Source organism: Talpa europaea, assembly GCF_964194135.1.
Source record: "Talpa europaea genome assembly, chromosome: 15".
Classification (NCBI taxonomy): Eukaryota; Metazoa; Chordata; class Mammalia; order Eulipotyphla; family Talpidae; genus Talpa; species Talpa europaea.
In genome coordinates this window covers 37,594,053-37,607,349 of record NC_140083.1, presented here as the reverse complement: position 1 = coordinate 37,607,349, position 13,297 = coordinate 37,594,053, and the positions used below count along the sequence as shown (strand labels likewise).

Genomic DNA, 13,297 nt, shown 5'->3' with positions numbered 1-13,297 from the left:
GCCTTGTTTAAACTCCGCCAGGATCCCTGCAGTTCTGCTGTGTGCAGTATTGGATTTTCTTCCATGAAGCTACTGTAGGCAGAGATGGAACATAAGAAGAGCTTACCCTGTTCTGAACCAAAATACCGAAATTAAGTCTTAAAGGGACCTCTGCACCCTGAATAATATAACCATCTACTGCTAAGTCTGTAATTAAGAACTAAACCTTCTCACATTAAGGCAGAAACCCCTTTGCAGCGACATTACGAGGCTATGACACTTACAAACCAATTCCTCAAACCTCTGTGCAAAACTGGAGCCTCAAATTTTTGTAAGAAAAGTCTGGCCATAAATATATTTGTGATCAATTCACTGCTTGCAAGACAATTTCCCCTGTTTTAGGGTAGCCGCCAAAAGATTGGAGAACAAAGTCTCTGACGGTCTGCCCTTAAGCTCTGGCTTTTCTCCTGGGCTGAGCCCACATAGATAGTCACTACGGGGTTAGCAAGAGGACGCTCATGCTACCCACGTGACCCTAGGTAAGGGCGGGACGCTTCCTGACCTTGTGCAGCTCCACAGGTGTTGGCGACATGATCTCCTTTATTTCTTGTTTCATTTTTCTCAGGGTGACGGACTTCCTGCCCACATCCGAGGGCAGGGTGTTGCTCCGAGTTGTCTGACTGTAGTGTGGCCGAGAGCTGCCCCGTTCCTGGAAGCTGGCCTGTCGCCCCAGCTGACTGCGAGGTGTTGGGGCCTCATGATTCAAACTCATCGTGCTCCCCGACATAATTGTTGCCTGCGGCATTGACAATTTTCAGAAACAATTAAACCATGGACTAAGAAAAGGGTTTGGTTGCTCAACATTAAGCACATTTCTCCTTCCACCCAGTCAAAATACAGTCTCTTCAGGGCATAAACAAAGGCCGGAGAATGGACGCCTAATTGAACTATGGAAGTCTAGGAAAATGCTTTGCAATTGACATTTACAATGTGCATCTTAAATCTAATTTAAGTACTTAAGCGATTCAGTTTATTTAATCAAATACCACTCCTGGCAGTTTTGAGGCAAATTGAAAAGCGCTAACATTTGCTTACTGCAAACTACATTTTAAGCATTAACTTTCCATTGAGTGGGCTCAACGGATGGGATTCAGGAGGCCCCTTCCAATACATCTTACAGAAATGAACTGAGAACTTCTCAGTGGGGACCAGGCTGTTTCCAGTCCCAACTGAACGTCGCAGTTGGCTGAAAAGAAGGGCTATAGTGATACGCAACCAAGGGCTTCCACCATGCCCCCTGCCAGCAGATATACCATCTTTCCTTGACCAAGTGGTCTGCCCCAGAAAGTCTGTGGAACAGCTTGGCCTCCACAACACAGGTGTAGGTCAACATTTCTTAAAGAAATAGCCTCTGTGTAAGCTCTTCCAGACCGGATGAAGAGAAATCATTTATTATGCTGTAGACTCAACCCTTTGCTCAAAAGCTATGAGACTAGGAGTGGATTTTACCAGTGAATTGGAAAAGTCTGCTCAGTTTCAAATATGCTCCCTGTATAACTCATAAGGGATGGCAAGATTAGATTCCAAATATGAATGAGTGTCAGAAGTGGATTTGAAACTAGTGTGATTTGGGGGATGCTCATTTCTCATCATTAGAGGTTGCTAGACTTTTGAAAATATGCTGGCAGCCAGCTGTGTAATCTAATCTGATGGTTATATGAAGGTAAACTAGCATCAGTGACTCTACCTGAAATCATGGGACTAGAATGCAAGTTCTATTGTGTATGTCATATTGCTGGGTACAACATGAGTCAGTGGTTTACATTAATCACAATGCTAAAACAACAGAAGCATAATTTGTTGAGTCCTTTGAATGTATTCACCCATTTAATCATGTAGTGAAGTAGTAAGTACTATTGTCCTTCTTAATGTACAGGTGACAAAACTGAGACACAAAAGGTCCGATTGATCCAAGGTCACCTACATAGTAAATGAGCCAAGGGCACTATCTAAAATTATTGATGAGGAGGGAATACAGCAATTGGAAAAACCTAATTTGTTATCTTTCTAAGATTTTATAATTCCAAGATTCACCTGGTCTTCAGCTCTACACACACCACTAACAAGATCTTTGAATGACAGCCAAGTATAGGAGCAAATGTAGATATAGCTACAACTCTGTTGGGAAAAAAAAACAAAATAAGTAAAATTACTAATACTCTGACTAGATCAGTTACCTCATTGATACTTTTGAAAAAAAGAAAATTATAAAAGTAAGTTACTGCTCATTGAACATTGATATATGATAAGCATTACATATATGTATGTCTATAAAGTATTATTATTGTTATAATAACCACATAGGGTAAGCATTATAATTATCATATCACTCCATTGTAGTGAAGGCAAGGGATGACTGGATAAGTTAAGCAACCTTTGTAATCTGACTCCAGAACCTTTATTCTTGACTAGGGTATGCTGCTTCTCAGTCAAGTATTAGTTCAAAACATAAAAATGACTTTTTAGTACATAAAACCCCCTCATGTTAAAATCAGCGTGGAGTCTCCATATTATGGCTTATTTCAGGGGGAAAAAACTTTTAAAAGTGGACTCTTTTGATTATTAACTTTGTTGATGACATGGAATATCCTTTCTTAGCACCTAATTCCCATAGGTCATTTCTTAGTTTAATCTACTATCACTGAAAGCACCCAGTTTTCTTACTGCAGTGATCATCTGTTTATTGTTTTCATCTACTCAGACTAGTTATTTGCTTTGTAAACGTCTATTTTTTATATTATTTTTTTTATGAGAACAGCAGGAAACATATTGGAAGAAAAATACTTAACCATTACAACTTGGAGACAACTGTTCTGCTCTGGTAAGTCTCAGCCACACCAGAAGTTATAAAGCTGATCTAGAAAGGGTTCTGATAGAAGAAAGCACATATTCTCTGTACTCTTTAATTCAAGTTTCAAAGCACAATTTGACTGCTCAAAGAGAACTTCAATTGACTTAGTGACATTTATGAAGGAACATGAAAATTAACACACAACTATAAAAACTAGAAAAGTAAAAAAACAGCTATTTTAACTTCTCTAGGATTTGTATTTGCTTCAAGAGTATGTATTGCCTGCTTGCTTTTGGAACAACTCACAATTTACAGTTATAATTTTCTCTTTCAAAATTATCATCAAGATAACTGATACTATGAGGGGTATGTCCAAGAGTTCACTGATGTTTAGTTAAGCCTTCCTCTGTTATAATAATAATTACAGCAAAGTTCATTCACCAAAAAATGAAAAAAAATTCTATTGAACAATTTACTAAGTAACAAGTTGTGTTAAGTGCCATGTAAACATTACTCATTATCATTTCCATAATTTAAAGAAGTATCTGATAAGAGAGATTAAGTAACTTGTTCCATGTCTTAATTTGAATTTTTCTTTTTTGCTAAAACTCACTTTTCAGTGCTAAAGTAGAATCTAAATTATTTCTATTCAGTGGGGAATATGAATAGTATAATTTTCATTTTTATTTCAATTGTAATAATTTTTCATCTTAGCTAATTTTCTAAATTTATTACAGTTACAGTATGCTTTAACTTTTTATACTGGATGTAAATTTCATATGCATAAACCTAGCTCCAATAATACTTCCTGATGGTAGCATTTCCAATCAAAGGATCAGAGTTCATTTAAACCAATAAATGAATATTCTTTGTGATAAAAGTGTAAAGACTAATTTATGGATTTGCCATTCACTCTTCTTAGTTGAGGCTTTAATTTCTGTTGCTTATAAATTCAACCTGTTTCCTTTCTAAATTTATAATCACAAGAGCTACCCCTACCCGAAGCTCTTAGAGAAAACTTAAATATTCTGGTACAATATAACTCCGGTGCTGATGGTTTGTTTTCATTAGATAATTCAATTTCTGGATGAAAGCACAATCTCATTGTATTACTTCTTACATCATTTTCATTTTACCTAATATAAAAAGAAGTCTTTAAAAGAATAAATAACTGCACCTTCAAAAGAGAAGTGTCAAATGCACAATGAAAAAGGTGTTTGAGCCAAAACCTGCTTCCAAAAGCAACAGTATGTTCAAAACTTGTGAACTCAGTTCATTATTCCATTTTGAGCCCCTTCTGCTGGTTATTCTACATACAGGAAGTGGTACAAGTTTAAATAAGCCAATGCTATTAAAGCATTCTACTCGTTTTGAAAGTTGCACAAAAAGGAATCAATTACTAAGATTTTAATATATTTTCTATAGGAATATCCATCTCCAGGTCCTTTCCCTGTGCTCTGAAGCAGAAATTCATGCCACGTAATACTGTGATGTTTACAAATTCAAACTAAGAGTTTTCTTCAGAGCTCTCTTTGCAGATCCACAAACATTAGAATCACATAAAGTATCCACACATGCAATTGAGAAGCAAAATAATATAAAGATGAGTAATCATTTTTGAATTGCAAGTTTCACCCAGTTATGCCATTCACATTCCTTATGGTGACTTGGGGACCTCATATGACATCAAAATAAAAATGAGACTTTTGCCATTTTATTTTTTACAGCTCAGAAAATTTAAAAGAACATAAAAGGAAACAGTCCAGGACTTCCTAGACCAAAGTGTGAGCACCATCAGCAAATTCATAGCTTTGATCAAAGAACTCCCCAGGAGCTCAGCTATTACCCTCTATCTCACCGCAATGTCTCAAATTCACACTAAGTTAATACAGAATCGGGATTTGCAATTCACAGCAAAATACTGTGTAATATTTTGGCTGCTTATTAAACAGTGGTCTTTTTCACCATTGTCCTCTACTTTAAGGGCAAAACAAAATAAAATTTCCTCTTATGTTCCTCTTAACAATCAAATTAATTTCTATACCAGGTACAAATGAAAACATGCCAAAGAAACCTTTCTAAAGCAAGATAGAGAATGAGATGTGCCACTGCTGGGAGACTTAGCTCGCTCCTTAGCAATCTGGTGGGACACAGATACAGTCAGGGTTAGCAGGGAGCAATGGCAGAAGCCACAAGTCAGTAAGCTCGGGGGTGGGAGGGGGTGGCAATGGGGAAATAAATACTTTCAACTGCATTGTATAAAATCAAATTGCTATCCAGAGGCAAGGGGGCAGGGAAGGCAGCTTCACAAGCAAAAATATAAACAGAAAGGGTAGCTACCAAGAGAGTCATGTTTCTCAAAGACACACGCCTGTCAGCTTTCTCCTGTGGAAAGGGGTTAAAGCTTTTAAATGAATTGGTGTGATAAGTGCAAACTCAAAAGGACCAAAAACATGAATGTAGAAACAATAAAAGTAAGTAGCGGGGCCAAGGCTACCTCGAGTTCTCTCAGAATTCCTGATTGTCCACAGGTCTCCAAATCCTCCAGTGCTTGGGACCAGAAGTTCTCTTCTTGCTCGGCATCCGTCCCATCAGTAGCCCCTACAAAACTGTCATCAAAAACACAGTCTGGGTTAGGAACATGCCAAATATTTTTTTTTCCTGTGTCGAGAATCTCTTTCATCTTGTACAAAAATACAGCAAGTTTAATTTGGACCTGTCTTTCCTTCAGCTGTGATCTCCAAGTAAGGCCAGTTCCAAGGTACCAATGCTTGAGGAAACTCAGGGTGCAGAAGAAGGGGAGGAAGGGACCCGAACTCCCTAACTGCATTTCTGAACTTGCCCCATTGCTGCTGAGCCAATGTCAGTAACGCATCTGTGTGAGAAGATCTTTCAGCTGCCCCATGGACAAGGAAAAGTGAATCAAACTTTTCTCGAGAGAAAAAAATGTGTTTTCCCACTTACTATAAGCATTAACACAGATCAGTTAAGTGCTTTCGCTTTTAATGAATTTCCCTAAAATATTTTGGAAAGGAATAAAATGCTAAAATATACCGGTTACTAATCTGCATCCTTTTATTTTTTTTTAAATGTAAGTTAATGTGAAACTACCTATAAAATAAACAAAAGGGAATTAGAGTGAGTATTGATTGCAGCTGATTTCTCCCTTGTGCTATTGTTTTCATCAGGGAACTTCTGGCTCTGTCCCTGGCGTGTGTGTGTGTGTGTGTGTGTGTGTGTGTGTGTGTGTGTGTGTGTATGTGTTGGGAGGAGGGTGCAGGCAGACTTCTGCTGGACAGGCACAGGTTCTAGAATCCTGCCATGGGGCTGCATGGATGCGTAAGGTGGTTTCAAGGAGGCAATGCTGGCATGCTGGCATTCTCTATGTGCCATGGAAAGTAGAGGGGTTCAGATCTGGCCCCTAAAACCCCACAGCAGTCTGGATGGAGTGGTAGCTGGTGTGAAAGCTTACCCGCTGACTGTGGACCGGTCCCAGTCTTCATTACTCAGCCCCACATCTGGGTAAGTCTGGCTTCGAGGCTTAGCGACTGGCGACAAGCTGCCTATCTGCTTAGGACTCCTCCAGTCGTAGGTGTTGAAGTTGTAGCCCGAGGCCTGAAAGCCAGTGCCTGCAACAAAAACAGGGGGCTATATTCTGTTTCTGAAAATATCTGCAAAAGGGTCTGTGCAGGGCCTCCCCGGCGGTGCAGCGGTTGAGTGCTGGGTTGCGAAGCTGCCCACAGCCTCTGCAGCGCCGGTTCAATCCCCGGCCACCGGCGAGGGTCCCACATGGCGCGCAGACCTCTTCTGCCGCCCGCTGCTCCCCTCAGCAGTGTACTTCGGTCCTTCTGCCTGCTCTGCTCCCCGCTCTGGCTCTGGTGAATTCTCTCACCCTCCCGTGCTTCTGACTGTACACAGTGCTTGTATAAATAAATAAATAAATCTTAAAAAAAAAAAAGGTTCTGTGCAGTAACTTGTCTTTTCCTGGGGTTTCCCTTAGTTTGTTCGAGGGGGCTGCCTTGAACTGAACTTGGGATCATAAAGTCATCGTGATGGTGCGTCCTACATGCAGAACACATTCACACATATTACCCCCACTGATTCAAACAGTCCTGAGGTCAGACCCCTAGACTGTAGGTCCAAGAGGGAGGGGTCCCAGAGCTGCGCCTGTGTTTTGCATATTTGGAAAGTGCTGTCCTCTTTCGTTTCAGTAGGAAACTGCTAGGCCAGGAGCTACACATCCAAGACCTATACCCAACGCTTTTCAGAGCAAGCTGTGAAAGTCTTCACCCTAAATTTCATTTCCAGATAGTCCTGTGTCCACCTCCGGGGTGGATGCCTCCCAAGTCTCTCGACAGTGGGATTTCCCATCAGATGTGGATTAAAGCCCTCAGGAGTATGCAAGAGGCAGCTGGCTGTGCAGGTGTGGCTGGAGCTTGGATACGGCTCTGGGGCCCCCCATGTTAGGGATGAGTCTGTAGATAACTTTATACAATGAGAAACAGCACTGTAGCGAGCTGGAGGGTCAAAAACAAGAGTGAGCACAGAGTGGGTATTCACTGTGTACTCAGAATTTCATTAAGTGCTTTACTTGTGTCACCTAATTTCTTCTTAACTGTCATCAAAGATAGGTACTACCATTTGCATTTTACAGATGAGGATATGAAAGGCTTAAATCAATGGGGATCTCTGCAATCTTCCTGGGGGTTCCCAGCATAGCTGGTGGAGGATGGAGTTTCAGAAGTCAAGTTCCACTTCCCGCTGACTTGACTGAGAAAGCCCCGGGGCCTGGGATCTGCCAGTTCTCCCTCCTTATTTCCCTTTTCATAATGGGTTTTCTGTCATTCTTTTAAAAAGATTTATTTATTTATGCATACAAGAGCTGGGGTACAGGCCAGAGGTGTGGCGGGTGAGAGGATTCACCAGTGACAGAGTGGGGAACAGAACAGGCAGATCTACTGAGTACATTGCTGAGGGGAGCAGCGGGAGAGACAGGAGAGGTCTGCTGCGCCATGTGGGTAGCTCCCTGGCAGGCCAGGAAACGAATTGGTACTGCAGTGGCTACAAATAGCTTCATAGGTTGCGTCTTAACCTTGTGCCTCCAGGGAGGCCGGGGTTATCTGTCATTTTACAAATGAAAGACACATTATACATCCATCTGAAACCATGGAGGGAGCTTGGCTCTGGGATATAAAAACTCCCAGGAGCCAAATCGGGGCAGTTTGGGAGAACCACACTTCTGGGCCGGGCCCCTCAGAAGCAGTGCTTCATCTCCGCCAGGCTGCGATTCACAACCCGGAGCCTCCTGCTCTCATCCACATTGCAGAACTCAGAATTGCGGTGTTGGGGTTGGGGAGGTGGGCGCTTTATTAGTTTTATTTGAATTGCAAAATGAAAACTGATTTCCTTTCTGGGAGTTAAGTCTGATTAACTTGATGGTTGAGAAAGTGAGGAATGGCTTTGGCAGTTAGGTTATATAATGGATATTTTTCATGAATCTGAGCTGAATCACACACACATTACAATAAACTGATTGCGGGCCTGGGGGCTGGGCGCAGCGGTTGAGTGCTGGGTTGAGAAGCTGCCCGCAGCCTCTGCAGCGCTGGTTCGATCCCTGGCTGCTCCCCGGCCACCGGAGGAAGGTCCCACATGGCGCGCAGACCTCTCCTGCCGCCCGCTGCTCCCCTTAGCAGTGTACTTCGTCGGTCTGCCTGTTCTGTTCCCTGCTCTGGCTCTGGTGAATTCTCTCACCCTCCCGGGCTTCTGACTGTACCCAGTGCTTATATAAATAAATAAAAATAAATCTTAAAAAAAAAACAATAAACTGATTGCAAGTGGTTACATTTGTGATGGTGTATGCAATTTTTCAGAGTTCTTTTAGGCGAGTTCAAATGAGCTTGTCGGCAGGGATGACTCTATAACTTGGGCTGTAACTGCCATACCTGGCTTCATTCACCAGGTTGCTATGACCCATTATGAATAGTAGTCTGTGTGTGGTGTGTTTATATGTGTGTACTGGCTTGCAATAGAATATATTATTTCTTGCTGTGCTTAGAAACACTTAATATAGCAAATAGGTAGAGCCCCCTGCACTCCCCCATCATGTAAGATGACTGTGTCTATCATGTCCCAGTTTCCTCCTCTTCATTCCTTGTCCCTCCACTGGCTGGATCCTATCATGCCATCCTCACAATTAGTTGAAGCCCAGGAAAAGCAGATGTAAAAGTATAAAGCTCTCTGATCAAAAGGGTTTGATCTACTGAACCCCAGGACACACTCACAGCCACCTGATAGGAACATTCTGCGAAACTTCTGTGAGGACACCAAGGATTAAAAGCCTTTGGAGCAGAGGAGACATTTACAGGTCACATCTCATTTTCTCTCTCAGATAACTGCAGAAGTGTAGCTAGCCATCTGGGAAGAAGTCTTCTGTGGCAAAAGTGTGGTTTTCCATCCCAGTGCTGAATGAAGGCGCACTCTCTCTTCTTGAAGGAGGTTAACTTGGTAATACTGGGTTTCTCCCAGCTCCCTCTGACAGGTCATCCATTTTCTCCAAATAAAGCCAAATAAAGCAACCCCCAGAAATCTCAAGTTTTGTGATATAAAGAGTCAGGGGAAGTCTGCTCCTCATTTCTCTTAAGAGCCAAATGCTAAATGGCAGTTTCCTCTTGGGAGTATCCTTTTCTGATAAGTATTAACCCACATGACCATTCAGTTCCCTGGGGAAATTCCAATGTGTTTTAGACTGTGCAGATTAACCTTCTGATTTTCCTTCCAACTATTATTTGTTCTTGGAGACAGGAGCAGACGCACAGCATCATAACCAGGAAATGCACCCCTTGAAAGGCATCTCTGTCTATAGCAAGGACGCCTTGTCTTAATAAACACGATTAAATGATGGTGCAGTACAACGAAGTGGGGCAAAGAAAGTGGGGCAACCGTTGGGTTAGGAATGGAACTCGAAATGTTTGCATTAGGCACAGACTCGGGCTGTGGTCCTATTTCTTTATGATTTAAGTCACTTTACCATCAGGGCGTTGAGTCTATCCAGCCGAACCAAACCCAAGCGAGATGCTGGGTGGTGGTTTGCCACAGAGATCTCACTTCCCCCTCATTTAAGTCCCAACATCTAGACTTGGGTTAGGGGTGGGAAATAACTCTGATTCTGGCTGTAGGTGCAATTCAGCTTTTACAGAAAAAAAATCCCACTGATATTTTAATCCATGGCTGACTCCAATTTCTATTTCTCAAAGGATTCAAAATTGATAAAGGGGTGAATTAACATATGAAAACCCCTGGTGCTCTCTAGGTACTGAGGAGCAAAGCTTTCTAAAGAGCTTTGAGAAGTTAGGGATGTATAGAATAAAAATTACTGCCAGGAAGTGTCAGGACTAGAGATAAAGTAGTTGGGGACTAAAGTACAAAGAATTCTATATTTTAAACTATGGGCCTTTGACTTTATCCTGTAACAAGAGAGAACCATCAAGAGAGTTTTTAAGGGAGTGAAATATTAGATTTAGTTTTTCTAATGATCCTTGATAGTAATGCGGAAAGTTAAGAACCTCAAAGTAAGGAGATGAGTCAGGAAGTAAATATTTCAGGTCCAATGAAGGTTTTATAACAAAGGCAGGGGTAGGCAACGGAGAGGCACATGAGATGTTATGCTCGCAGAAAGTAGGAATGCCAGCATCCTGATGACACCATGGGTGCGCCTGCTTCTTCAGAATCTTCATTGCAGAGGGAGAAAAATAATCCCTATCTTGTTTAAACTCATCATTTCACTTTGCTTTTATATGTAGGTGAACTCAATCCCTAGCTGATGCAGGGGGATACTGGTAAAATAGGGACTGTCAGTGGGACGTTAGGATTGAGCAAAGGCAAGCTGGTTGCCAAAGTTAAGAAGAAGCTAACAACTCCGAGGAGTAGCCTTTGACCACAGGAGTCAAACTTAGAAAGCATGGAAGGGATGGAATACATGAGGCAGTCCAGGTGTAAGAAAAATCATCTGCCAGAAGCAAAGACTGATTTTACTGAATAATGTACTAAGCACAAATAATTCAAATATAGGTATAATACTGGAAACTAGATTTTAAATTTAAAATGATGAAAGAGATCAACTGAAACAAATACTTTTTAAAATGCATTTCCTAAGTAATCACTCTTCTAATTTAGAGTTGAACATTTTTCCTCTTCTTTCATTTCTCTTCCTCCCTGCCCCCTTTCCTTCTTTTCTTCCACTTCATTTTTTCAAAGATTTATTTATTTATGCATACAAGAATTGGGGTACAGGCCAGAGGTGCGGGGGGCGGTGAGGAGGATTCACCAGAGACAGAGTGGGGAGCAGAACAGGTGGACTGACTGAAACACACTGCTGAGGGGAGCCGCGGGTGAGGCAGGAGAGGTCTGCTGTATCATGTGGGTAGGTCCCGGGCCAGGGATCGAACTCGTGCTGCAGTGGAGGCAGACAGCTTCATAGGGTGTGTCTTAACCCCTTGCACCACCAGGGAGTCCCCTTTCCTTCCACTTCAATATCTGGTTTTATTCTTTGAATCATGTGAGGTATGGAATGGCCTGAACTGTGTACAGCCCATTCCCTAAACTCATGTTCAAGCTCTAGCCCCCAAGGCGACTGACCATAATTGGACACAGAGCATTTAAAGAGGTAATAAAGGTTAACTGAAGTCTAAAGGGTTGGACCCTTATCCAGTGGATTGGTATCCTTATGAGAGGAGAAAATCTGGACAAACACAAGATACACCAGAGATGTGTGTGCACAGAAGTGAGGCTAACAGGAGAAACCCAACCTGTCAACATTTTGATCTTGAACTTCTAGCTCCCAGAAGAATAAGAAAATTAATTTCTGTTGTTTAAGCCACCTAATCATTGGTATTTTGTCATGGTGGTCCAGGAAAAGTATTATAAGGTATAAAATTCAATTTAGATTCCTTTTATAGAGAGTATGTCTAGTTTTATTCATTTACATAATGAAAACCAGGTCTTCCCCAACATACACATTTCTGAAAACAGATGAAATTTTGATATATGTAATGATTTTTATCTTCAGGGTAACTATACTTCAGATATTTGTAAAATCTTGTAGTACAACATTGTACTATTTGCATTTCCACAATATAGTACAGATTAACATCTTCTATTTGTAACTCTTGATTCACATTCAGGATTAATTTTGAAAAGCAAACTAAACAATGTTGGGTTAAATTCATAAAGTCTGAAATTAGAGAACAGTTTTAGAATTCAATCTTCAACTTTAAAATTTTGGGACTGTAGTTCTTGCCATTATTTTCAGTTTTGGAAGCCAGTTTTAGTATAAGAGAGTGAGCCAGATAATTCCCTGCCAAATTTTTTTCCTAAAGACCTAATTTTATTAGGAATGAGAAAATAAATTCATGCATTCATGTAACTATTTGTAATTGTCCTTGCCAAGAAACAGCCAGGGTTTAGATGAGAGTGTGGTTTTAAAATGGCAGAGCAAAGGTAGTTCTATCTTCCCTCAGAAATCATCTCAAAACAAAAAGGGATGACATTACATTATATATTTGTTGAATGAATGAAAAAGATGAGCTTGACAATTTGGACAAGCAGCAGAGAATAAGAAAAATGTGGTTGTAGAGACATCAATTCCTGACCCAAAGAAAAAAAATGCAACATCTCCTGGAAACAGGGCAACTACCAAGGGTTGAAAGGCATAGTAGGAATGTTCCAGGTCCTCCTGGGATACAGTAGAGTCTGTTGAGAAGCTGGAGGGACAGGTCAGAGAGAGATCTATAGCTCAACATGATATTTACTAGGAAAATCAAGCATATTTATATGTCTTGTATTTTAAAAGTCAACTTCACAAGCACAATCTGGAGAGATCTGTTTTAAACTAATATATAAGTAAATTAAAAAAAAAACACAGATTAGATCTTGGCAAAAAAAATGCTCAAAATGAATGACAGATACAAAGAGATGGCCAAAATTCTTATGTCGAGGTAGCTGCAGTGATAGGTTCTGTCTTCAAGGATGACGATGACAGCCTGCATTTGCTCTGGGCTGTCAGACAATTGTGTGACTTTGCTTTCTGAGTATTTCATCTTAGTCAGGATAGCCTTAAACTTGAACATATTCAGAAGAGAAGCTCCCATGGTAATATACTCAAGAGTAAGTCATATGAGGAACAGTTAAAGGAACTGGAGCTATGTTGCTTGAAGAAGGAAAGACTCAAAAGAGGCATGATAGCTGTCTTTAGGTATCTGAAGGCTGTCAAGCAGAAAGGGCGTGAGTGTAGTTTCCGATGATCTTGAGGGTAGAACTAGGACTAATAGGCAGATGCTGCAGGCAGACAGATTTCAGCTCAATACAACTGAGAACTTTGTAGCTGTCAGAGCTATGTGGAGACGCTGCCTCCCTCTTAGGGAGCAACCTGCCACCACAGGTGCTCCAGCCCTCGGACCTTTACATCCTTTC

General features: G+C 41.2%; 1 protein-coding gene across 16 annotated transcripts in view; it reads right to left on the bottom strand.

Moving 5' to 3' along the window:
- Positions 1–13,297, bottom strand: part of GRIP1 (glutamate receptor interacting protein 1) — a gene marked incomplete at both ends in the record, with an annotated part of 674,847 nt that overhangs the window by 20,931 nt on the left and 640,619 nt on the right. For 10 of the 16 annotated variants that reach the window (XM_084256509.1, XM_084256502.1, XM_084256504.1 and 7 more), the window contains 3 exons: positions 542–775; positions 5,328–5,439; positions 6,303–6,459. In XM_084256509.1, coding sequence (XP_084112635.1) covers positions 542–775; positions 5,328–5,439; positions 6,303–6,459 — 503 coding nt within the window. Of the gene's footprint in view, positions 1–541; positions 776–5,170; positions 5,216–5,327; positions 5,440–6,302; positions 6,460–13,297 lie in introns of all 16 variants that reach the window. The other 6 variants (XM_084256515.1, XM_084256500.1, XM_084256511.1 and 3 more) reach the window with 1 other exon arrangement.